This window comes from Gavia stellata, chromosome 4, assembly GCF_030936135.1.
Source record: "Gavia stellata isolate bGavSte3 chromosome 4, bGavSte3.hap2, whole genome shotgun sequence".
Classification (NCBI taxonomy): Eukaryota; Metazoa; Chordata; class Aves; order Gaviiformes; family Gaviidae; genus Gavia; species Gavia stellata.
In genome coordinates, this window is record NC_082597.1 from 84443971 (window position 1) to 84471281 (window position 27311).

The window sequence follows — 27311 nt, forward strand, 5'->3', positions numbered from 1 at the left end:
CGTGCCAGCAGCAGAGATGCACCAGAGCAGCACAGAGTGGGAACAAACGGGTGGACAATAAGAAGGAAGAAGTGGTGTCTTTTTGTTATGCTCTTGTTTAAGGTAACTGCTGGTTTACGTGCTTAAACTTCGGTTTCAGTCTCTTTTTACTTCTAGTATTTATTAAATTGGTTTTGAAGTAAATTAAAAACAGTGCAACCTCCTGTGCAAGTAACCTCTGAAATGGATTTTAAACCTGGTTTCCTTTAGCAGATCACTATCTAACATTAAACAAAATTGATGTATTGTTTCATATTCAACACTTAGAGCAAAAGACTGATAACAGAACAGTTTAATCTGAACCTGCTGTATTATCACCAGCGCCGTCAGAGATGTTTTTCTGAAAAACAGAGATCCAGTTTGACAAACAATACATGAGATTTTATTTAAATCAGAATCCTAATTATAGACAAAGTCAAGTTGAAAAAAAGTCAAATTAAGACTGAATGAACTAAGATTTCATATCTTATGCCTATTTAGAAACACCCCTAAGTTCCATGTAGGCTTCTCTCTACTCCCCTAAGGCCAGACCTTCCATTATTCCAGTTCAAAGCTTTCCTCACAGAAGTCACCAACGCACCGTAATTTTGAACCCCTACCCCTTCTGCTATTGCACGACTAGGTTGTACTAAAACTGCTTCCCAGCATTGCAGCCTGCTCAACATTCAGAAGTCGAAGGGTGGTAGAATTTAGAGGTACCGCAAAGAAGTCCAACACCTAATAGAAGACCTTCTTAACTATCATCCCTTGACAAGACAAAAATCTTAAAGAGTGCTGCTCAGAATACTCCTTTCCCTCACCCCTGACCTCACACCCACCTCGGTGACCCCGCGTGTTCTTCACCACCATAGGGAACTCCAGCACTTCCGCCTCATCAATCATTTTGGCAAAATTCTCATGACCACCTGGCAAAAAGAAAACCAACAACATTATGTGCCAACAATCTGGTGTGGCCAAATTAGGGATGTAATTGCCACACATTCCTCCCACCCTTACAGCTTAGACAATGCAGAAAAAACTAGCAGTTAAGAGGAACTTGGTCATGGAGCATGATCAGACTTCGAAGGTGTTTGTAATCTGTGGGATACTAACTCCTCCTTCCTTTGAAATGTAAGACACAAGTTGACAAAGGCCTCTTGATCACAACCCCAAAAGGCTCAATCCAATCTTCCAAATCTGAATGCCCCCATTCTACCATCTTGTTCCAGTTTATTCCTTTTACTTTACCAACTCCCACCTTTTCAAATGTCTAGCAGGAAAATAGCAGACATAACACCAGTAACAGTTCCAGCCAAACTACTAACCAGGAAAGCAACATGGAATACAAAGACGAGGCATAATCCAGAGAGCAGCAACAACCCAAATCTTGTCACTCCACCTCCCCCCTTTCCAAGGCTCAAGTCTCCTGCATCTCATTCTCCCTATTTCCTGAAGTAGTACTTCAACCTTTTCATCTCATTGCATCTGTAAGGACCTTAGAGAGTAGCTTTTAATGACCATTCACATGATTCTGGTTGATACTTCAAGGTTATTTGAGTTCAGTTCAATTCACAGAAGGCTGACCAGAGTACAAGAAATACAGAAGAGAAAGTCAGCGGACGAAGGGGTGAGACTCCTCTAACAGCATGTGCAGTAAAGCGCAGAAGTCAAGCCAAGACACTGGTCACAAAGCCAGCAGCAGCCATCACTACCCTGCCATGGATTTTAATGCATGTCATGGAATAACATGTCATTCAGCACATCCTGTTTTTCTTGGCAAAGCCAGCTCTCACTGATAACTTGATACTTGTGTTAAAAAAAAAAAAAAAAAAAGGAAAGAAGAAAAAAAAGAGGTCATGCTTCTGCCGAATTCCAGAGGCAGGCATTAAAAGAAGTGGCAGGGAGTTATGAACAAACAGAGATGTTCTGCAATTACCTCATCATTCGTGGTCTCCCCCCAAAAAAAATTAAAAACTCATTCCTTTCTCAAAGAGCTAGAGCAACCACATCTATGAAGAAAGGGTATGTTTCTTCTCAAATGTGTTTTCACAGTAATTGATGGAAAGAGTAATTCATAGTAATTGATGGAAACCCATGCTTTTGTTTTTGTCACGTTTGTTTGTGGTTTTGTCAAGTTCGTGTTACAAAAGCCTATTGGTGCAAGCACACAAGGGGGAGGAAAGCACTGGTATTTCCCAAGAAGGAAAGGAAGGCTGAGAGGTATCTTCAATTCTTTAATATACTGTAATTAAAACCAGAAATAGCATCAGGGTAGCTCAGACAAATGGTTCCTCTAATCTAGCACTCTGTCAGGAACCACAGACTCCAGAGGCAGGCACAAGAAACATTAATTATTAACTGTTCCGGTGGGAAACAAACCCCAAAGAATTGTTAAAAGTTGAACATGAGGGCCTATACTCTTTTTGCCCTTTCACAACAACTTATATATTTTCAGGTATTTTTATTCATACAGAAGTTTAATCTACTTTCAGGTTTCACCAAAGTCTAGATCTTTATAGTATCCTATGACATTTAGTTCTTGTTTCGGGCAATTGGAAAACAGTTCAAAGTGGTTTAGCAGTAACAGCCCACGTGAGTTGCTTGGGAGACTGAGGTACAGTTAAAGTCCTCTTCCCAAAGCATCACAGCTAATCAACAAAGCCAAAACCAGAATCTGAGTGTTGTGACTTTAATTTCCTTTTCTGGTTACCAAACATTTATCTGTGGAACTAGCCTCATGCTACTTAATTCTACGGTTTTCCAAAACTTGACTCATATCTTTTGCACTGCAAAAGCATAAATCGTGGTAGGCAACTATGCTATCCTTGTGATCCAAAAGCCTTACCATATGAAAAAGTGTCTGGAAGAGGCACACCGTGACCAGCAAGTTCCTGAAACGTCCAGAACTTGTTGACACAGTTGAGGATGGCTTGGGGACGATTCATCAATCGACAGCCCATCTTCTCTAGGTGGCGAAGGACTGTGATATCACTGTCACTCTGGACCCAAGGTGTTGGTACACGCACAACCACCACTTGTGGGTAAGCAGTAATGAGCTCCCCATTCACCCGGAGACCTAAAAAAGGAAGAGAAAAACATCCCAGTCAACTACAAAGTCTTCAGGAGGAGGGAAACAGGCAAAGAAATACTGCACTACATGTGATCACAACAGAGATAACAGACTTCAACAGTGAGTGTTAAAACAGCACAACTCTCCGTAAAATGCATCTTGTCCGTTGTGCTGTTTCATACATGTCACTCTTAACCCACTTAAAACTAAGACCAGGCAAAGAACAGACTGTATGAGGACTCACAATCTTGGGGTCCTTCCCAGGGTGAAGGACTTTTTTTATAGGTTGACATGTCATTCTTTCTATGGGTGTTAGCTGCACACTACATTCACATCAGCAGTACCAATAGCTCAGCAGGTTCCTGCCTCCCACTGCTGGTTCTTGCCTACGTGATAGAGTTCATACCTTTCCCAGTCCCAGCTGTATTGATCCCTCTGTTTGTGGTATCACATTACACAACATATTGCCAAAGTAACAGAGATTAGATATGACCCTTAAAAAAAACCCAACACAGCAGTATTTTTTAAGACAGGTAATTTCAGCAATCTGATTCATACTAAACAGGTACTCAGAAAAAACTTTATCAGCTAACAGGGCAGCACTCCATGACATGAAGGCAGGAACTAGAAGGAAAGCCAGCTTTGCCACCAAGCAATGTATTACTTAATCATGACCTACAGTTTTACAGACTATGTCTCTGAAAAAGAAACACTGAAAGACAGGCTGTAGGTATGGGAATATGACAGGCTTGGATGGGAAGGCATCAAGCTCGATGAAGACAGTCTGGCATCTGAGGATGGGAAAAGACAAATAGGATTTGATATTCACTTTATTTGCCTTATGTTCAAAGTAAAACGTTCTGACTTCAGCACAAAATACACAGCTCACACTGCTGTCAGCACCTTAAGGGTTAAAAAAGAGAAAGAAGGTGAGCTGAGAAATCACAGTGCATCTGCATTTCTGTGCCCATGAAAGGCCAGCTGTAATTATTCAGACCTAGCCCAAATTAATTACCTGATTAGCTCTATTGCAAAGACCTTACTTGTCAAATACAGACTTGCATCTACTCAACCTGAAGACACATATTGCCAGGCAATGTATTTCATTTTAAGGTGCATTTGAATTACTTGAGAGGGGGAGAAGGGAGGGTGTCCCCCTCTCTGTACTTTCCATTTTCTTTTCTTCTCCCAACCAGGATGTATTTTAGAGCTTGCCTTAAATACAGTGAAGCAACTACCTAACTCCCCAAATGGAAGTAGAAATATGCTGCTCGGTCCTCAGGAGGACACAGAACCACACTCTGGAAAGGCCAAAACAGAGCCATATCCAATACAAATCCCTTTTTCCAATCCCCACTGCCATAACTGCACAGAGATGCGAAAACATAAGCAGACGGGTGCTCTGGCTGCTCACCTCATTAGCACCAAGCACTGCCGCATTGCAGCTGACATGACTTGCGTGTTTAAGCAAGCAGGCTTCAGACACACACACACACCCCATTTTATAGAGGCATCTCAAGCAAGATTAAAAACAAGACACTGCTAAAAACCTAAGCAGAATGTGAACATCAGGAACCGGACTACCATTTCCTTTAGCCAGAAAAGGAGTACAGACTCGGCAAGCAAAAGATTTTTAACTTATTAGTCAGATTCCACCTTACACGTGTATGTTCTCATTTAGGTGCATGCCCAATTACACCCACTTTTTGCCACTGTAATTGCATGCATCTCCTGATCCAATGCAAGCTGTGTAACAATCATTTTAAAAAGGATTGCATTTTCTACAGAGCCCCAACTTTGCCACTGTATCTTTGTTATGAACCGAAACTACATGGTTTTCTAATTCATAATCTCTCAGAGTCTATTTTGTTGTTTTGCTTTAAAGTCAGACCACATGCTGAAGTTCTGCAACACGGAGACTGAAAAACAGCAGTTTCAGGAGATGTATATGCCTCACCTGGAATTCTCTCCTGAATACCTGCATTAGAGTTGACTATCAGACTGGTGTAAATTCAGCCAGGCCTCCATCCCCCCCTGGAGTGACTTTGGAAGGACAATGATGTTATCAAGAGAACAATCTGAGCTTTTGTTCCAGATTCAATCATTTTCTCTGGTCTTTATACTGTTCTCCCCAGAACAAAAAAAATTTCTCTCCCCTTATAGAAGACAGTTTACAAACAAAGAGAAGAGCTACTCAATGAAATGTATAATCTGAATCACTACTACTGACATGCGCCATAAAAATTAGCTGCAGTCTCCCAGCAACACAGTGCTGCAAAAAGAAGCAGCTTTATTACAGTAAAAAGGAGAGCCAGATTCTGCCATTTTGGAACAAGCTTGTATTCAGCATTCCGTCTGAGATCCAGCAGTTAACAATCAGGTTAATGGTCATTATTGCCGAGCGGGCTGATGAAATAATATTTATTCACTATGATGTGCTGAAAGCAGTAACACAGAAGATATTAATGCATACAAGTAACTTCTTTTCCAAAGAACCAATTCCTGAATGCAAAGAGGGAGAAAGGAAAAGAAGGTATGTTACAGAGATGTTACTTAAAGAGTGGTTAAGAGGCAATCAAACTTCTTTTTGAAAACAGAGATGAACTCTCTTTCCTTTGCAGTAATAGTACCATCCTGGTCCCAGAACAGCAGGAGTGAGTTACAATCACGCTTGCCTGTGGACAATGAACCGACCTCACAAACACGCAGAAGGCAGATGTTCACATCATACAGAAGTACCTTGACAAGTAACAAGTTGGTCCATTTGTTGGCTTTCTCAGCAGATGCCCATGACATTGCAGACACGCAAACAGGCAGCTGCACAGCCCTCTGAAGTACCAATTGTGCGAGCCAGGAAAGGGAGATTTCATGCTTATCTAATACTATGAACTTCACCAACATATAACCACCATTTTACCACTGCCTGGGGAACAATTTCTTACATTATCATAAAACATTTGGGTTTTCTTTGGCCCTATGAGATAAAAACTCCTGAGCTGGAGTATCACACTATGAAAACAGATGTAAGTCCTACACATTGAACAAGACCTGTTCTTTCACTCAGTACCAGCTTTCTTTGCTCTTCCTCTGCAAGACAGAACTCTCCAAAATGGAATATGGTAGACCTTTAACATTATACACCAAACATCACAGTATTCAGATGAAAGTGCAAAAGGAATTTTTGCAATGCAACCTGTAATCACCTGGGAATGAACTTGACCAGTTACACCACATCCCACAAATAAAGCCGAGAAGCCTCAAATTTCTCTCAAAGACAGCTCAAAGCAACACATGATAGAACTGTGTGGGTAAATGCATGATTCCTCATCAGTTGGCCCAACCGGTCCTGCCGTTTTTCATTCCCAAAAAACAGCAGGTGAGCTTAAAGTGCAAAGTAGCTGATCTCTGCTAAAAAGGCTTATTTTGACCCAAACAGATGACAAGCCATCACATGAACCCACGAAGTCCACAGAAAACTCTAGCAAAGACAGAAGAAAGAGGCAGAAACTTCTATTGCTGTTAGCAGTGAGATCAGAAGACATGTATCTATACCCTAAGAAAGTTCTTGAGACAGTAACATCTAACGCGGCAGAGCCTATTTGCATAGCAAGATACTCAGGACGACAGCTGCCTCTCGACAACCTGATTTAGTACAATTTTAGAGTGGATGCACATACTTTGGAAAAAACACAAAATTCTGGAACTTCCCAGCCCTCACTCATGCATGCAGGGTTTTTTTAGTACCTTCTCTTTTCTTCTCTATGACAAATTTATCTCACTATCACAATTTCTCAATTAAAAAGCCTCACTTTTAAAAGAGTTATCATTTAGGTGGCACACATTTCAAATGAAATGCCTCAAAATACAGCCCTACGAATGGAACTGAGTTATCCTGATTTAACAAGTTGCTGCCCATCAGCTAAGACTCCTAAACTGACTATGTGAGCTTGTTCCCATCCTACAGCAAAACACAAGGCAAAATGCTTGACCTTAAGCCTCGGTGAAGGGATACTACAATAACAAATCTCACTACACAACTGGGGTAAGTCAAGTGCCCAAACACAGGCATTGTAACAATATCCCGTAAAACTTGCAAGCCAAACACACTTCTGCAAGTCAATTACAACCACAGCCAGAGTACGTAAATTCTTAAGCTGCAGCCTCACACCTTTTACAATCTGTAAGCGTTGGTGCTTCATCTATCCCCTTATCCTACTTCCTTGTGCTTTAGAAACTCTAAGAAGCACTTCTGCATTGATGGCAGTATGGATGGCTAAAAAGGATCGCAATCTCAGGAAACTATGCGTGGCTTCTGAACATCTTCATTCACACCCAAGCAGCATTTTAAATTGCTAGACATTTTTCAAACTCATTCTAGTCAGTTGCACTCTACCCAAAACCCTTCCAATCTCTACCCAAAACCCATCCAATCTCTACCAGACTCAGTTCATCAGCAGATTAATAGCTACTGCAAAGCAGTATCTCATGTCCAGTTTGCATCTTGTGAACAATTGTACTTTCAGCTGAAACAACGCAAATGTTTTCACAGAAGGAACATCATTTCAGGAGATAGGTCTAAAATCTCAAAGATTTGCAAGGACATCAAAAATAATTACAGAGCTTTTATAGCTCTCATTATAGCAAACATTAGACATTTTTAAGAAATAATAAATCTCAGTAATATCAAATAAATTCATGAGAGTATTTTCATTCCAAACTATAATTTTGGAAAACAGTCCAAAAAACCAAACTGAGTCACCAAGACGCTGAAGTACTTAGGACTCAAATTCAGGTCTTCAAGTACAGCATGTGACTGTAGGAACCACAGCCAATTCCTTCAATAAAATGGTATGATACAAAGCTAAATGCTTAAAGTATTTAATACACAAGCAGAAGGAGATCTGGGAAGGCTTACATGTAAATCAAATTACTGATATCAAGCTTCTATTTTTGTACAGTTTGAATCACCAGTATTAACTGATTGATAGACTATGACAGACGAAAATACTGAAGTAGCCGGAAATTTCAGAAGCTATGGCCTGGGGAAGAAACCCAAAGGACACTGACATTAAGAGTAACGAAGAAGAAACTTTCTCAGGGAGAAATGCTACATTTATGTTTACTTCTATACGTACATTAGAAAAACCCAAATCAGTAAACAGTTTTCCATGATGAAAAACACCCCGCCTTTCAATCTGTGCCTGAAAACAACTGGTAACTGCCTTGCGACCCATGGATGTTGATGACCTATCATACCACGTTTCTGACCAAATGGGTCAAAAGAGCAGGAATGATGCACAAAAGGTGGGTTTGCAGAAGTTCCCCATTCAGTGCTGCCATGAATCCAGCAACATGAAACATTCTAGTCATTAAGGCTTCTTCTTTCAAACTGACTTCCAAACGTATACATTTCACAGAATTTACCTGAGAACTGTGTGACTATGAGAAGTGCCCTAACATGACAACCAAGTTAAATTATTCCTTGTAGAGCATGGATAGCTACGAAAGGAATCCTCATCTCTGCGGCCACAGCTGCCACAAGCAGCCACTTCTCGGAAGAAGAATTCAACTTCAGTGACTGCTTCTGTCTTTGGCAAAACCCCTAAAAAATGCCAACTGTTCTGAAATATATAAGTAAAACGAAACAGGAAAAAAGTGTTTCAGTATTCAGACAGATGCAGTATGTGGAATACATTTCTAACAGGCACAGCATACAAGTGGAATAATGCATGGTCATCAATGCATGCAGCGTTCCAAAAACCAAAATTTGAATTGGATTTTCAGAAGTACCAAACACACCAGCTCCCATCACATTCCCAACAGGAGCTAACAGGGACTGAGAAGTTCCAAAAATATTACCTAGATTTTTCCTTAGAGACCTGTATGCTATCCTGAAAGTCTCCAGCTGTCTCAACTTCGTTATACCAATTTATTCATCCATCCATCTATGGAGTTGCTAACGTTCCCCAAATGAACAGTCACTCAGCAAGCAAGCTATAATGAATTCAACTTATTCAGCTGGGAAAAACAGGCTAGCCTTCCATCACACAAACCTTTCCTCCTATTTTCAGGACATCACATTCTGCTACCTGCTTCTCCCAAGTAATCAGTTGTTCTAACCAAAATCACTGCATTTTTCTACAACCCCAGACTCACTCCTGTTCTCAAAACAGTGCATTTCTGGTTCATTCTTCTTCCCAATATCTGTCAGCCACAAGACACTGCATAATATTTGTGTTAAAGTTCTAAAGTGTTTAATAATTACTTACAGTTTACTTGCAGAGAATTAAATGTGTTTCATCCTAATTGCCATATATATAAAAGCAAGATTAAACCGCAAAAGGGAAATACCCCGAACTTTAACAGCAGATTACTGGCAATAACAAGATATACATTCCCTCACCAAACTCAAACAGAACTAGATGTCTAAAATTCTTTAAATTCAGCATACTTCGAACATACATTCTGCCCAGAGAGTGGCAGAATTCAGAAATAATTAACAAAGGCAGAATTAACATTAACAAAATACTATTCTATACCTCAAAAGCCTCCTGCAATCTGTTGATTTAACTTTACATATCTATCTTATGGAACAAATGTAAGCAACATAAATTCCCACAAATTGGGTGGTATGTAGTAAAGTATAGCACTTTAAATGCAATTTTATTTAAACTAGAAATTAACCTTTGAAGAGCAGCTAAGCACTGTATTTTTCGAAATCCACCGGTTTATTAAGAGCCAACTAAACTTCCCCCTTTGGAGTTGCACAGACATTTTCTCCTCTGCATCACTTACCACCTGACAGCCACAGTTTATTCATTTGAACACTAAGTTGTCACCATTTCTCCAAAACTTCACTGCCATGCAAAAGTCCCTTTGATATCTAGTATTACCAAGCTATTTTTTACTCCAGTGTACACAGAAACAGATTTCTACAATAGTTCTGTTGTGCTGGGTGTTTTAAGTTCATATTCTCCCCCTTCCTATCCTACTTACTAGTTTTTCAGACCAAATTAACCAGTGCTGGCATCTAACCCTATGGGTTTAATATGACCTCAATCTCCCTCTCCACGCAAACTTAACCAAACGGCTTTCTCGCCAAGATGCACTTCCATAGCTCAGCAGTTCAAATGAAATCACACATAGCAGAGACTAAACTGATCTCTCTAGGACAGTACTATGCCATTCTGTTCTGAAATAGAGACTAGAGAAATGAAAGAGGAGCAGCTTCAGCTTCAACTCGTAAATTCCCCGCCCAAACGTTGTGAAAAATTTCACAAAAGACAGCTGCGGCAGCTCCAAACAGAAAGCAAGCAGGTACCCGAGTTAAATCAGCTTTACTTCATCTCCCTTCCCGGATGCAGAGGACCTCTTCCCCAGGAAGAACAAGGAATCGTTCTTCGAAACGCATGGGCTACTCAAAATGGTGAAAAACTTGGGGAGGAGGACGATGCTCGAAGTGACGAGGGCCATTCTGGATGAGAGGTTCTTTTCGGGCACAAGGGTGAAGCAGCCCAGAAGCCTGTATGCGTACCTCACCAAACCAATACGAAGCAGACTGATGATGGCTAGATCTGTGTTTCTGAGCTACATTTCTACTGACAATACGCTGTTTGCTTATAATCCCAAACCACAAGCCCTTCTTCAGAGTCATGGATAAACGTGAAGTGAATGGACCCAAATATAAAAACACCTGTAAAAGGTATATTACAAACACAAATTAATTCCAGACCACCATCCTGCGCTGAGAATTGATTTTATGGTAGGTATATAAAGATGGAAACTATACTGAAATAACATTAAAGCCCTAGCTACCATTATTACATGTATATAAACATTCACACAATTAAGAAACTTTGCATCACGAACAAAAAAAATACATTTCCAGAGACCACTTAAAAGACATTCAAACAATTATAGAAAGAAATGTACAGTACTTTAGCCCTGTTCCCAAACATGAACGTTTTAGTGATATAATTGTTAACATGCATTTTAAATGGATTGCTGTAAAAAAACTGTGAAGAAAAATGCCACAAAGGGGGAATCAGAAGATTCATTAAACGAAACAAAACAGTGTTGGACAAGATGTGATTTCAGACACCTTGAAAAGTCAGTTTCTGCTTTTTCCACTGAGTTTATTTAAAGTTCTCATCACACATCTGCTTTTCTAATTTGCTCGTGGGCAAAGTTAGAAGAATTTTAAGTATTTTCCACAGCATAAACTCAAAGACACAATATTCAGGATGAGATCCATTTAAATTTACTGAAATTAAAAATGAACCGTAGCTGTTGATCAAAGTTTTAAATTATTCGGATTATAACAAAGCAAAGTCTCTCACAGCTCAAGTTAATGACTCTGAGTACAAAGGAGATGGTGTTGACTCGAATGTTGCAAAAAGGTCCCCCAATTCTTATACACACATGCTATACAGCCACTGCATAAGCAGTGAGTAGATTGTCTTTTGTCTATTAGATTTCCCACCAAAGCTCTCAATGAATATAACAATTCTGCATATTAAGAGAAAGCTCAGGCTCACAAACAGGATTTATGTATCCTGCCCTCACTACTATGTGCCTTTAAAATGTATTTCTAGCGACTGCACTACAAACATGTAAAAACCAAAAAACCTTGGGTTTCATGATCAGTTTAAGCTGATCCGATCTAAGCCAGAGCTGACATATACGGGGACAATCTTATCTTTTACCACGCTACCAGCAATGTGCTCCCATCATTGTCCAGGTGTTAGCGACCCAGAGGAAGCCCATCTGGGGGAGTGAAGGCAGTATGAAGTTTTCAGCTTACCATAGCTTTCCAGTTATTAGTATCAACACTGTGAAAAAACAAGTAAGGCATGATGAGAAGGAGAACAACACTATTTTGAGTAATACAAAGGTATTAAATCGGCATAAGCCAAAAAAAGTGAAACTAACTTTGGGGTGAGGTTTCCCAAGACAGCCGAGAGAAGAAACTTCTCACGGAAACCGAAGGCGGCAGTCTCACTGCCCTGTTCTGACCGTACAGTTCCACTCTCCTCTGCTCCACTTCTGGCACTTGGCCCATCCTCTCAGGGAGTTAGGTCAGATAACTACACTTGCAGAGCACCATTCAGGGGTTTCTGCGCTCAGTTACTTAGTCGAGACATTTGTGAGGCAAGACCTCAGTTAAACAGATGCCATGCTGCAAGAGCAAAGGGTGGGTACGCACAGACGAGGAGAGGTGAGGAGTAAGACAGGCTGCCTTTTGGGCAGTACAAGTCCAGTCAATTCTAACCTCTGACAAACCACCACACTTGGACACAAACAGGGTAAATCAGCACAAGTCAGCACTGCCACCAAAAGAAACAGTCCTGCTCTTTTGCTGTTGCAGCTGCTGCTTCCAAATCCCACGATGCCTCTCCATTTTACCAGCAAAAGTATTTGCACACCTACACAATGACCTGAATCCACAGGAAAGAGAAGGCAGAAGCAAAAACATGCAGGTAAGAATGATAGGGAAGGCTTTCCTCTACTTCTTTCAGTGTCATCTTAAAATTTTCTGCATCTTAAAATCTTTCAGATGACTTCTGAAGTAGACCAGGATTTTAGAGATTATTTGGATTAGCAACAACAGGTTCATCAGTCACTGCTACTACCAAGCTTGTTGCGGCATGCTTAAAGGAACTTTAGCTTTCTTGAAGGAATCTCAGTCAAAACCAGAAGCAAACAAGACAGTCCAACCTTAGTAAGAAGGAAAAAAAAAAAAAGATCCAAAAGCATTTAATATCTTTTATTATCCTTTAGCTATTAGCTTCTTCTCTAAGAGGAAGGAAAAAATTCTTGGCCAGATGAAGAGAGAACTACAAATGCAAAATACAAAAAGGTAACAGGGGAAAAGCAACATTTAAGAAACTCCGGATGAAAGGAAGCTCTCAAAAGGAATTTTAAAGAGGTTCTAACACAGCACTTTTCCTATTTGCTTTATCAACTTCCTGTGTTCTTGTCCTCAGTGATCAACGGTGTTAAAGGCTGCAAAGTAATTCCAAATTTTAAGCTCAACAATTTGTTGGGAGAAAGGCTTTGAGTCATTCCTTTAATATATTAAGACTATACATTTATTAAAACAAGGAATGTCTTTTTGATGCACGATTACAATTCCCAAGTTTGACCTAACACAGGTTGTTAACAGCAGTTATCCGCAATCAGGAAAAGCCTGCACATCAATAGTAGCAAGACTGTTTCAGTGCTAACATACCGACTCAAAGTCTGACTGCGTAGACCACGGGAGTGGAAATGCTGTGCCACAGCTTCAGTAACCTCACCTGCTCAGAAAACGAAGGAATGCTGATGAACGGGGGGGGGGGGTGGGGGGGTGGCGGGGTGGGGGGGGGGGGGGGTGGGGTGGGGTGGGGTAATGCAATTTCTCCAGAAATGTCTAAAACATGCCGTAAGGTGTTGGTCTTCCCTAAAGATAACACAGAGACCTTTCTATGTTGGCAGACCTCATAAAACATGGATAAGACTCCAGAAAAGAGAACTGTTCAAATATTGTTTCATGTTATATTTAACCTGGTTCAACTGCGTGCTGCAGCAAAAAGCAGTCATCTCATCTATTATAAACCCATATTCCTATTTCTCACCTTGCATCAGACCTAGCAATCATACAACCATATAGGAAGTCAGATCAGCTTGCTGCTCTGAGAGGAGGGGAAAAAAAAAGGAAAGAAAAAAAAAAAGAGAGCGAAAGAAAACCAGTGATTATTTTTGCATTTGATAACTAGCTAACTCAGCTCACCGAGTTGTCATGAAATCATTAGACTGCAAGGGAAGCGATAGGAACACTTAATGTCTGAGGGGACAGCAGGACCGTTACTTTCAGCGATGGTCTGCATTTATGTTAGGAAGCATTTTAGCGTGTTTTTCACTTAATACTGTAGTTGCAGAGTCGTAAGACCCGAGTTTGCACTGGCATTCAAAAAAAGTGGTCCCATTCAGCTCCTAGTACTCACACTCAATCTTCTCACACTGCTCCTTCCTTTGTGCTAGCAGCAACGTTCATGTGGCTGTAAAGTGAATCAGATGAGGCAATTACTCTGAATTAATACCAAACCAGCAACACTTCTTTTGTTTTCACCCCAGAGCAATTTCTAAGTTTGGTTTGTTACACAGCCATAAAAATAGTTTGAGCCAAGTGAGGAACCAGCGTGCCAATTGAGCAGACACCTGTCTGTATCTACTGAGAATACATATCATGCAGAGCAGGGTATCACTGAGCAAGACTTGTCAGAAACAATAACAGAAAGCAGTGGGAATGGTCAGGAATACAGCTCTATGTTTAAGGATTTTATTTATTTATTTACAGAGAACTCTGTACTACTTCCTTTAGATTATGTTTTATCTTTGGCATTATGGTTTTTAAACAAGATATTCAATTTAGAAAGATATTCAGATAATCTGCAGTGAATGTGAACGTCAAATGAATACGATATCCTGACAACTGAACATTGTGTGAACCAAAGATGCATTGATACATCTCTCATGTCTAGTACAGACAAATAGGAAAAACCCTAAACACACACTGAGAACCAGACCACTTCAAAATGGTACCAAAACTATTTCAAAGTTAGTGTTTATGATAAATACTTCATACACAATCCTAATGGTCTTAGAAACTCAATGTTTCAACAATCTATGAATACTCTGAAAACACAGATCAGCACTCCCAAATGAAAAGCCAGTATCCTATTAATATGTCAAAAGCAGCATGAACCAGGTCTAAGAAAAAAGTAGGGATGAGAAAGAAAGGGAAAGTTATCTATCTAGAAAACAGAGGTGTGACTGGAACAGACCATGCAAAGCTTAGGAAGTAGGGAAGAACTGAGAGAACGGTTACTTGAGATCTGAATTAAAAGCTGTCAGCTTCCCCACTATTTACCTCTCTTCTGCTTATCTGACCTGCTTCAGTTGACAAGTAGGGTCCTAACCCAACCACACAGCCGTGAGTTACAGAGACTCAGCAGTCGCCAGAGCTAAGAGAAAAGTGAACACGCAGAAAGTAAAACAAGAGGAACATGCTCTGTCATCAAAAGAAAATATTCCTATACCCATCTCCCTACTGCTTGCACTTAGAGCCAGCTTTGGTACCGACGTGCTTGTACCACAGGCCACCTCAACAAACCTGAACGCCAGAAAATTGACACGTGAGTTTTTTAGCAAACTTAATTAGCTTGTGATTAGAAGATGAGTGGAAGTGCCTGCACAAGGAAGAAATGATGGCATAACTGGGAACAGGGGTGTGAAAGGAAAACAAGGGCTCCCCATTTTGGAAGCCAGAAGCTGTAAATTTAGCAAGGCCTTATGATGAAACCTTTACCTAAAACCACTGCTCACCGCAGACCACACTGCAAAAGCAAAACTAGACATCTCTTTATAATCCAGACGGGGTCTTTTAGTTTCTACATGGCTATAGACGAGAATTCTTGTATCTCGTTAGGATTTTTGTACAATGGTTCCCACTAAGAGATCTCAGAACATTCCTGGATCAAATAAGCATGGTTTACAGTGTTACAGAAGTCTAAAGCATCCTTAACTAACAAAACACCCACTTGGGGCAGATACCTGTCTCTTTGTATCAGCTATTCAGAGCCAAGCAATACGTACAGCCTTAGAAATAACCAGTTCTGGAATCTCCCCACCCCAAAATGCAGGAAGTCATAAGCATTGAACAATCCCATCCTAAAATGCAAGACTTAAATGTTACAGAACAAGAATAGAGACTAAATATAGGTAAACTAACCGTAGGTAAACTAACCTTACTGCAAGCTCACGGCACTCTTAACAGTCAGTCAGTTGCTCCCATGTTTTACAGGTCCAATTTCTGTTCATTTTAAATAGCAGGTGAATAAAAAAAATTAAGGACACACCTGAAAAAAAATGGGTAATTGAAAAGGTCTTTCCATAAGCAGAAAGAAATCCAGAGGAAGAATTCAAGCAACCCAGAACGGCAGACGGTTCTCCTCCCATCTGAGATGAATCTAAAATTTTCCCTGCAATGCCAAAAATGTACTAAATAACTTTGAAATGCATAACCTATGCACCTCGTCTCTGCTACCAAACAATACCTTCTTCCATCTCAGTAATTCGCCCTTTTATTACTTAAGCGAACTGCTGAATGGAGAAGTATCCCATGTGAGTTTTCAACTTGAAACAAAGACATGTATCCTTCCTAACCGTCTCCCATAACAGAAAAGACATCTAGAAGCACTGCTACATTGCCAGAAACTTGTAATAAATAATATCCAACTACTCATCCTTCCCAAGGGTTCCTAAACATGTTTAACTGAGCCTGAATTCTGGGGAATGGAAAGATCCCCTCAGCTTACTGTTTTGACCTGTCATTCCAGTCTAAGGACTTTCTAGTCAAAACTGCATTAAATTTATGAATTGGAGGCACTTATTGTGGAGACAAATGTGTCCTTCTTAAAGGAAGGAATTTAACCGTAATATTTCAGGAAAATTTTGGGTTAAAACTGATTCTAAAGCTTTCAGAGATAACATCAACTCCCATCTCCAGGGAGATCCTGTATCTTTTTTTTTTTTTGCTCTGTCAGAGAAAACCTTGATTTACTCAGATACACACTATACAACAGTTCATGAGCACAGTATTTTCCTACAACAAAAAAAAAAAAACCAAAATAAAGAATTGTTCTAGACCTGAAGATATAACCCAACATTTCTTAGTTTTGACAGACATTAACGTAAAACCATACACAAAGCAAAGCTAGAGAAGCTAGAGAAGAAGAATTCCATTTTTCCCACACCTCTGTAAGCTCGCTCACTGGGCTTGTTTCCTCTTACCAGCTTTAGAGGGTTAAAACTACACTGCAGTAGCCGCACATGTGCTCCATGCCCATACTGTAATGAAAATACAAGTCTAACACACCACAGCATTATTTCTCACCTGTTCCGGATGCAGAAGCTTCCACCTACTGCCAAAAGGATGTTAACTAATTCAGACATTTGCTTAGTATATTCCCTAATTAAGACACACAATCTGTAAGTATCTTCTTAAAAGAAAATGCTCCTCAGAATTGCACAGGTATACAGTTCTTCCAACCAGACAGTCAAATAAAAAAAATCATGCAGTGGTAGTATCGTACTCACAGACAGCAGACTAAAGCAAGCAGAAGGGACATCCCCCACTGTCAGTTAGTTTTGACCTTTGAAGGCAACGCATTTAAGAGATTAGTTATCTTACCACTAATTTCTAGATTGTAAGTGTAGTCCTGAATTTACCAATCCCTACAAACTGATAAATAACTTTATATGCATTTACTCTACACGACAAGCTCTAAAGCTCTCTTTGTCTCATCTCTTCTGAAGTAAGCATCTGCCCACTTTACAAAGACACAAAAAGCACTGAGAGGCTACTGATCTCATCACAAATAAATCAATGGCAGAGATGGGAAACAGAAGCTTTTTTACCAGCATCAGGTATGACAAGTCTCCTTAGTTCCTTTATCTCACTCCTCCATAGATTCCTCTAAAAATCTCCTTTAAATATTTGCAGATTACATTTTTCTTCAAGTTCTTCCACTTTACAGCAACACAATCATAGAAATCTCATTACCAAATGCCACCCTTGATCCGTTCTCAGTAACAGAATTGTAATTTACGTTCACTCCTAAACTCTGTCTCTAACAATCTAAAAAGATTAACATTTCTTACAGGAGAAGGTTTAACCGCATGCTATGCACTTCGGAAGACCCAAGCAAGAAAGGGGAAGAAATGAGCACCTCTTTAGAAATCCCTGCGTTGGACAAAACACTCACATAAGGTTGTGGTTCTAAGACAATTTAATCACTGTGTTGCTGCAACAGTTTTACTCTCCAGCCCCGTGCAATCCTCTAGTGGAATGTAGTACCACCCACTCCCTGTCACTCGTACTAGTGCTCATCAAACCCACTGGTGAGCAGGTAAGCTTCCTACACTAGCAGAAAACTACTCTGTTGCTTTTGTGGAATCCCGTTTCTGCAGGGTTCACAAGCTGAACAAGCTCCCTGTAGGATCTGATCAATCCCGGTGTCAAGTGCAACAGAGGAGGCTGGATCACAGCAACAACAGCAATGATCTGAACAGCTTAAATTGTCAAGATAACTGCTGTTTTGAGACTGGACAATTGTCTGTAGTGAGATACATTTTTTCGTCCTACAGTTACAACTCTATGGTCACTACGCTAGCTCAGCTTCCAACTTTGTAAAAACAAGCCTGTCAGACCGATTTCTCTTTCTCCAACTCCTGCTCTCCTGTCCTATGCAGACAATCCATTCTCCAGTGGCTCCCACTCTGCCAGGTACAAAAAATTTGCAGCAAAATTGCTATAAAGGCCCAGCTGCTAGCCTTGTTCGAGCATGACAAACAATAACAAGCATTAAGACATGCAGTTGACACGTACGGCATCCCTCTTGCCTGCAGGCACAGACCTTATTCACCTCAAAGCATCCACAAAGGGCATGCACTTTCAGAATCCTGCCTCACCTTTAGTCCCAAGCATGTAAGGAGGAGTGCACAAAGAACCATGTCAGTCTTAGGCCAGAATGATCCTGGGAAGATTGACAGAAAAACAAAAGGAAGCAGGATATGAACATGCACATCTCAAAAACTTCCAGTCATTATTAAGTAACTTCCCTCTACCTTTCTACCTGCACTTACACCATGGCTCCAACCCGTAATCTCTCCTCATTGGCAGCTGGGCAGTTCGCGTGCCTGGAGTACTGTGGTGAACGGATAAAGGCTCTTTCAGAAGGACAGGCTGTGAAAGTGAGGAGGAGGGTTTGTGCTCCATACAAAGGAGCAGATCACGTACATGCAGCTTTGCTCTGCAGTCCGCAGAGCTAGTCAGGAGACTAGCCACAGATACAACTTGCCAACACAGCTGTGACCATGTATTTGGACTTTTTCCCTGCTCTGTGAGGGTGGTCAAACTTTGTGACAGATTGCCCTCAGAGGTTGTGGATGTTTCATCCCTGGAGATATTCAAAACCCAATTGCTTGGATATGCCCCAAGCAATCTGATCTAACTTTAGAGCTGGCTTGAGCTTTCAAGTTGGCCGCTTTGAGCAGAAGGTTGGTCCAGATGACTTTTAAAGGTCCTTTCCAATCTCAATTATTCTATCATTCTCTGTGGCATTCTCCTGTGGTATGCCTGGCCTCTTATGTGGCTGCAACAGTAGGATGCATGCTCCACAATGCACTATTTCACAGCTCAAACTAGATTTGTGGGTTCACTGCGAAACGTCCTTTCTTTTGCACAATCAAGATCATCTGACAAGTTTTTACAGTCATTAAAAAAATAAAAATAAAGCTCTTCATCCTGAAAGTTGAAAGTGCCTCTATAGGTTTGACAGTTGCAGGGGAGGGAACCACAGCCTGATTCCCTGACCACTATGAAACTTGGAAAGAGATTTGAGAAGAAATTCAGTATATGGTAAAGGCAAACTGTGCCTGGAAAGCAAAGTAACGGGGGGGGGGGGGGAAGCTGTGAAGCTCTTATTGTTAAGCTATAAATAAACAAATGAAAACAGGCCTTCCTCACCGGCATTCCGTCCTCCCGGCGGAAGCAGTCATCCAACAATACAGTCCTTCACAGAAAGACGCAGAAAGTTGTCAGGGGCACAAAGGGTAGTCCCTTTTAGATCCTGAGTGGAACAAGTCAGAGCTACTCCAAACCTTTAAAGAATTTTTAAGGTACAACTACCAAAATTCTATCTCACTGGGAATAAGCAGAGATGGATCGCAACCCAGGCAAAGGAGAGCTAAACCTTTAATCTTAGTCTACAGGATATTCACAAATATCGTCCAAGTCAGGGAGACAGGGACACGTAGTAACACTAGCGGGAGAACTCGATATGGCCTGTTTTGTTATTAATAAAAACCTTCTTCACTGAGAAGGAAAAGACTTGATATAGGAATGAAAGCCACACCTCAACAACATGAAGAGGTAAGATTTGGATGGCTCTGCCTTCTAGAACAGTGAGCTAAAAGATACATGTGGTTGGTGCAGGAAATCCTGGAACTGCTGAAAAATAATTTCAAGATCATAACAACTGACTGCCTCTACCATGGCAGGATCAGTCAGGTTCACCAGCGCTCCCTTCCTGCTTCATCTTAAGAAAAAGCTCAACTCAAAGCACGGCATCCTGCCTGGCCACAGAACTAAGAATGCAGCTCACCCTGTAGGTCTGTTCCTCCTCCAGGAACAGAAGGTCCAATACTTCATGTTCATATCCAGAAGTAATATATTACTTTTTCATATATATGTATGAAGATGTTCTTAACCATGAAAAACAGCCTGCAAGGCACCTCATGAAATATGAAATATAAACACTGAAAGCAGTGCTGTCAAAAGAACCCAAACAAAAAGAATTCCAGGAATGGAATAAGCCATTTTCCAAAGCAGTTGAGAAGTACAACAGCAACAGGGACAGGCCAATTTACATATTCATGAAACAAGTATGAGGAAGAACAAGGCACAAGTACAACCTCTCCAGGTATTTAGACGGGTAAAATAATCCCTCAGTCTCACTGACAGGACACATATGTATCTTGAATGTGAATATATCCATGGACTACTATTCGAAGACAGAATACTGGGTTACCCAAGTAAGCGGCTATCATTGCATCACTCCTGGTTTTCCCTACATCTACATTTTCCAAAGCCTGGCTAGTAAACAGTGTTGACGCATCCAGCACAGTCCCTATGCGACCGCACATACATTATCTACAAAGAATGTGTGTATACAATATTACATTAAAAAGCTACGTTAAGAGAAAACTATTGAAGCCACAAAGTCAAGCACATAAAGGTTAGAAAAAGCCACAATGAAGGATATGTCTGTAGCATTGATCTGATACCCCACCCACATACTGTCTTCAATTACACGAACAAACATTATTTTTCCCCACAGCATTTATCTAATGCGTGCAGGAGGTACAGCACTGACTTAACAAGCAGCTACTCAGCACTGTATTTTCTTTTATGTTGTTCAGTGTGTAGTCCATGGATTGGTGTACTGAAATCCTTGCTTGAAACACACCATTATTAATTTCTTTTTGAGTTTTATTTATTGTGCTTATCACAGTAGCATCTAAGTGTTTCACAATCTTTATTTATTTTGTCAACACCACAGGAAACCAGGGAGTATTCTAGCGATTTCCCATATGAGGAAAGGAAACCCACAGATAAGTGTTAAAGAAGGAATTCTAGATGCCACATTTGGGAGACCATGATTTCTCAGTTGCTGATGCTGCTCCGATTGATTTTATTTGTGGATGCTAGTGTTCAGCACTTTCACAAAGCTGATCCTAGCATCCAAAGTTTGGGCACTCAGAAAATGCAAAAACATGCAATTAAAGGCAATTTCTGAACAGTCCAATTTAAATCACCAGACTAACACTTTTGTTCCAGCAACGTTCTGCTTCAATTGTCACAAATCCCTACGAATTGTCCTCTCCTTCACTACGCTACAAGTTACGTTTCCAGAGCAGAACACCCTGTATTCTAAGGAGGCTGATGAAAAAGTAGCATGTGATCAAGCAATTTAAAATGCAGTATCTGAAAACAAATACACAACAAAGCAGTCAAAAATGCAAATTTGTTTTTGCCAATTTCTAATTTTTGGGTATTTGCTGTTGCTACTCGTAACAGTATTTTATCTTTACATTTGCAGACCATCAAAAGCAAACTTCGTCACTTGGCATCTAACTAACACATGCATAACACTGGTGGAATGGCGCATGAGGGTTAGAACAGTTTCATCTACCATACAGACCTTTGACACGAGCTGACAGCTAAGTGTCAGCAGCGCTGGGTCGGCAGCCTCTACGTGGACCAGCACTTAAGGCGAATGGGCTCCACTGTCAGCAAATATTTATGCAACCAACTGGCAGAGGAATGTGTCTCTGCAGGAGAGAAAAGCTCTGCAAGATTTGATTCCACTCCAGGCATTGAAAGTCAGCAACTACTGCATGCAGTTTGCTTTGCTCCCATTTCTCACTCCCCACTCACCCCCCATAGGATTCAGCCCCTAGATGTAACATCTGTGCTTCCACGTCCTTTCTGTCCCACCTTCATTCTATTCTCCTTATTCTTCCAGTTAATTGCCAAACTACAGATTTCTCCTACTGTCAAGTAGCTTCTTTGCCTGCAATTCTGAATACCCCTCTAACCACTCAGTTTCCTGCCTTGCCTCCAAACTTGTTTCCCATTTGAGGCTGCTGGTCCAGTTTGCATCTCTTCCCAAGGAAGTTTCAACACACAACCCATGTGCCCACTGGTTTCCAGCTCCAATTTCCCTCTTGAGGGAAGCAATTCGTTATCTTGCAAGAGTTTCACTGCCATCGCTTCCTGCTACCGTTCCTTGTTCCAGCGGGTTTGCAAAGCACGCTGCCTTCACACCGGATTTTTCCCCGCTGACACCACAGCCCCCAATCCCAAACCAATTTCACTCTTCTTGTCGCCACTACATTTGAATGGAGTCTTTGTCTCAGTGAGAAGAGGTATAACCAACACGAAAGAAAATCTCCATGTTAAATTGTGTGCTCAGACCAAACCGTAGCCCATCCCACAGCAAACAAGGCCACAACACCAGAAGTTCTTTTTTTTGCGTAATACAGGGGTATGTTTCAAATGTTTTCACTGTGACGCTTAAACAAGCCTCCAAGATGCTTAACAGACTACTTTCTGAAAGGGTAATAATTTGGGCCAAATTTATGTCTACTTTCACAGGTACAACAAGCAAAAGCCAATTCAGCCAAATTGAGTTCCTGTTCCAAGCTAACTCTTCCAAAAACATTCTTACAAATTTAGGAGCAAAAGAAAAACATGCTCTTTTTTCCTTGAAGTGCCCTCCTTCCACTGAATCACTTTGCAGAGAATTTCCAAAACTCCCTCAAAAAGACATTTAAGACTTAAGGGGCGGGCCAGGGGTGGGGGGGTATGTTAATACGGGAAGGACAAATGATAAGCAATAAAAATCTGGTTTATAACAGGAAGTTTTGGTCCACTGTAACGTTAAGATGGGTGATATGAGACCCATGACAGTGTCAAAAAACACCTCATACCATGTTTCATCAGATACAATATATCGCTTAAGAGCGGAGTCCGTACTAAAACCCAAGATTTCCTCGCCCAAACTAAGCAAAGTACCAGTTTTGTACCAGTGCCACCTGCCTGGACAACAGACGAAACCATGTTTTTGTTTAGTTTCAGACGTAGGAGAGAAAGCAATACGCTATTTGTACTGGAGAGCAGGGAAGAAGGCATTACAGATTAGGATATCTCATCCATTTACCATCTTGAGTGTCTGAAGTTATACTTTTAAATAAATCCTGACTTTCACAGGAAGTAAACATAATGTCAGTACATCAGCAATTTCAGCAGTCAGGTCACCCATTCAGATATCAAAGTATAAAATGAGCAAATTAAGTTAGAAACACCAGTCTTAGTACGTAGAAGCAAGCAGCTAGCAATCTAGTCATAGGCATAAATCAAATCGTCTACTTACTGTGGTGCCTTAGACAAATCTTTTCACTTTCCTATATGTTGTTTCTGCATTGGTAAACATGGCAAACCATTGCACTCACTGAGGATTTAATCTGTGTTTTCAAAAAGCCCTAAAATTTTCACATTGATATTATTTGGGGACTACTGAGTGAAACAGTTACACAAGTGAAAAAAAATCTGTGATCTCAACCTCCAAAAACGATCTACTACTGATAGGTCAGACTCTTCTGTACTGAAACAACATAAACATTTATGTTCCATCATGATATATGGCACTGTCCCTTCGTAAACTACTGTTTGAACAAATGGTCCAAATATAGCGAAAACAAACGAACAAAAACACTAAAGGCCATAATTCCCTTGAGTGCCAAATTTAATTTGTTCTAATCTACTTAAGTAATGTTTCTACCAAAAATTAAATCCGCAGATGATTCTCAATTGGGTGGTCTAAGCAGCCTCAAGAGCTAAGTGAAAAATGAAGTCAGTAATTTTTATGGGGGGTGGGGGAAAGCAAGAAAATTCATTGATTCAAGACCTTCACAGTACTATTTGGAGCAAAAAAAGAAACTTGGAAGAAGCAGCTTGACTGTTCACACTAGGTTCACAAAGGGATTTGGCACTTTTCACAGTAAGCATTTGGTGGTGGTGGAGATAATTCTTTTACCTCATCATTCAAGGACAGTTACATGGATATGGAATCCAAACACTGACACAGTCATTAGGCAACACAGTCCTCCTAAGTTGGTCTCTCTCTGTTCATATCTATCTGTTTTGTGTTACATAAAGCAAGTATCTACCAGGTCAAAGATGAAAATGTTACATCTCTAAGGTCAGGGCATGAACCTGGGAAGAAATACACTTGTATTCCATTACTTCCTCCACCTAAGACAGAAGTTGTAAGAGAAGTCTCTTACATCCAGGCAAATGCCCCAAACTCCCGACTCTACGCGCTGTCAGCTCTCCTCTCCATGTGATGGATCAATAAACTCCTGAGAGGGCTCAGTGCAGATGGGCACGGGCAAGGTGCTTGGGAAGCTCTGGCAAGAATGTGGGAAGTGACTGATCACGCCTCTGGCAAAGAAAGCTGACCCTGTACTATGACAAAGGGGACTGGAAGGTGGCTTTTAAGATAAAGGGTTAGAACAGTTAGGGGGATTGGCTGACTCACAGTTGAGTGTATCATCAGCTGGTTGTGTAAATGCTTGTCCGAGAGAGCAGCCAAAGAACAAATGTCTTCCTGAGATAACTACACCAGCATGGAGAAGCGTACACCAGGCTCAGCCCAACCTGGGGTATAAAACCTGAGCGACTACCCAAAAAAGCTCTGAAGAGAGCAATGGGCTTGAGCTGGCTTAAACCCCCTCCTGCTTTCCGGGTGGCTGGGGACGCCCCACATTGTGACGGTGAGCGTTATCAGAGACCTGTAATGAGAATCACATTTATATTGTGATCCAACAGCTCTGTCTATGCTACTTACTTATTTCCATTCCTAAACTACTTCACAAACAATAAATAGTTTAATATTCTTAACAACTAAAGGGAACACTTAAACAACATTTTACAAACAACCTCCTCTTCTGTCCTTGCAAAAACTTAAATTAAAAGGAAATCCCCCCCAGAAGTACCACAGCATTGTGCCAACACGAGACAACAGGCTGCATACCTAGAGGACACTTTCAAATCAAGTTCTAAGAACTCAAGGGAGATATTTATTTATCTTCTGATGCTATGTGTCTCTACCAGATCTAATTCTTCTTTAGACAGAAACTGCCAAGAAACAGGATTTGATAGCATGGAATTTGAGCCTATTATTTCAGTGATGTTACACTACCACTATTACTGTAAACAAAATCATCTACTCTATTTACTGTGTCAGTGCAGCCCACCCCCCTTCTCGGCTAAAAAACCCAGGAGAGAACACTGGCGTATTTAGTCTTTTTACCTCACCCCTTGCCAAAATGGATCAAATCACTAGTCTGTCTCTTCCGATACCTGTTCTTCCACTATGCTAGTACTGGGCATAGTCAATTCTCCAATATTTCTACCTGTATCATGCAGCATCACGCGTCTGAAACAGAGAGAACTTTCTTCGTGTTAAGCACGCAGTGCAAGTATTGCATTGCATTACTTTTTTACTTCAGCTTAGAAAGGAGCACATTCCTCTCCCCTCTCTTTCATGAAAATACATTCCTAGGGACTGGAAGCCAAAGTCTTCACTGGTACAATTTCACCGAAAGGAAAAAAAAAAACACAAGCCCAGAAGCATGCCCTCTCAGGAAAAGGAAAGAAAAAAAAAAACAATCCACGTTTTACGCGCAGATGAGCCAAGATGAGTAACAAGCACAGCAAGACAGTCCCCAGTTCAATACTTGCACTATATGGAAGTACAGAGCAAGAAAACCTTTCCGTATGATAGGAAAAGCGTTCTGTAAGTTAAAGCAGTTAAGCAGTTAACTAGTGTCATTCTAGCAGGGTTTCTCTGACAACAGGAGCAGAATACCTTTGTTCTCAGGTACTGTGTTCATGTTGTCAGAGCACCCTAACACATTCCACTTACCAAAGCTTGCTTAAACTTTTGACAATTACAAAGGCATTTTAAAACTCCATATCACACTTTTAATCTTAAAACAGACTGGACCCTTAAACAGGTACAGAAATCATGTCAGCTCTTCCCTTCAAACAACCATTAAAAGGACACCATCACAGATTTTTGTGACATTGTGAATGTTAATTATTCACAATACAAGGAAATTAAAAATGACTGACAGCTTCATTAGTGACACTTTATTTTTGGTTCTCCTTTTCATTCCAGTTTTTCATGCAGCAAAGGGCAGATAGAAAAGGAAAGTGTAATTCTTGAAACTGGTATTTCACCACATTTTATAGACAGCGTTTATAAGAATAAGAAAATAAAGGGACTCTCCACAGCCACTGGCACTCCTAGAAGTCCGTGTCAGTTAAAACACAGGTCTGCACACTGGCAGGCCCATCTCAACACTGAACAAGGTTCAGCAGTACCAGTCTCTCTCATACTCAGAGTCACTGAGGATCAATCAACTGCCCATCATTCACAAATGCGTAACAGCTAGACTTGGAGAAAAGGTGGAGAAAACCGAAGCTTCTGTCAGTGCTTAAAGACCAGGTAATAGAGTACTTCTCCCATCACAAATCTAGTAAAGCAAGTGTAGTTGTTAGTTTCATAAGGTAAGTTTTTCCCATCAATACTCGTGGTACTGATACTTGTGGTATCTCCTCATCTCTCGCGTCTCAACACACACACTTTGCCCTCCTGATCCAGTTGGTGATCAGTTATAAGTGGTGCTCCCCGGGGCTCTGTATTGGGGCCAGTTCTGTTTAATATCTTTATCAATGATCTGGAGGAGGGGATCGAGTGCACCCTCAGCTAGTTTGCAGATGACACCAAGTTGGGTGGGAGTGTTGATCTGTTTGAGGGTAGGAAGGCTCTGCAGAGGGATCTGGACAGGCTGGATCGATGGGCCGAGGCCAATTGGATGAGGTTCAACAAGGCCAAGTGCCGGGTCCTGCACTTGGGTCACAACAACCCCAGGCAATGCTACAGGCTTGGGGACGAGTGGCTGGAAAGCTGCCCCGCAGAAAAGGACCTGGGGGTGTTGGTTGACAGCCGGCTAAATGTGAGCCAGCAGTGTGCCCAGGTGGCCAAGG

The 27311-nt window shown here is 41.0% G+C and overlaps 1 protein-coding gene across 1 annotated transcript in view; it reads right to left on the reverse strand.

Annotated features, from left to right (window-relative positions):
- Positions 1 to 27311, reverse strand: part of RIMKLB (ribosomal modification protein rimK like family member B) — a 45955-nt gene that overhangs the window by 4600 nt on the left and 14044 nt on the right. The window contains exons 3-4 of the mRNA XM_059816503.1: positions 2864 to 3094; positions 858 to 944 (exon numbers count right to left, since the gene is read on the reverse strand). Coding sequence (XP_059672486.1) covers positions 858 to 944; positions 2864 to 3094 — 318 coding nt within the window. The remainder of the gene's footprint in view (positions 1 to 857; positions 945 to 2863; positions 3095 to 27311) is intronic.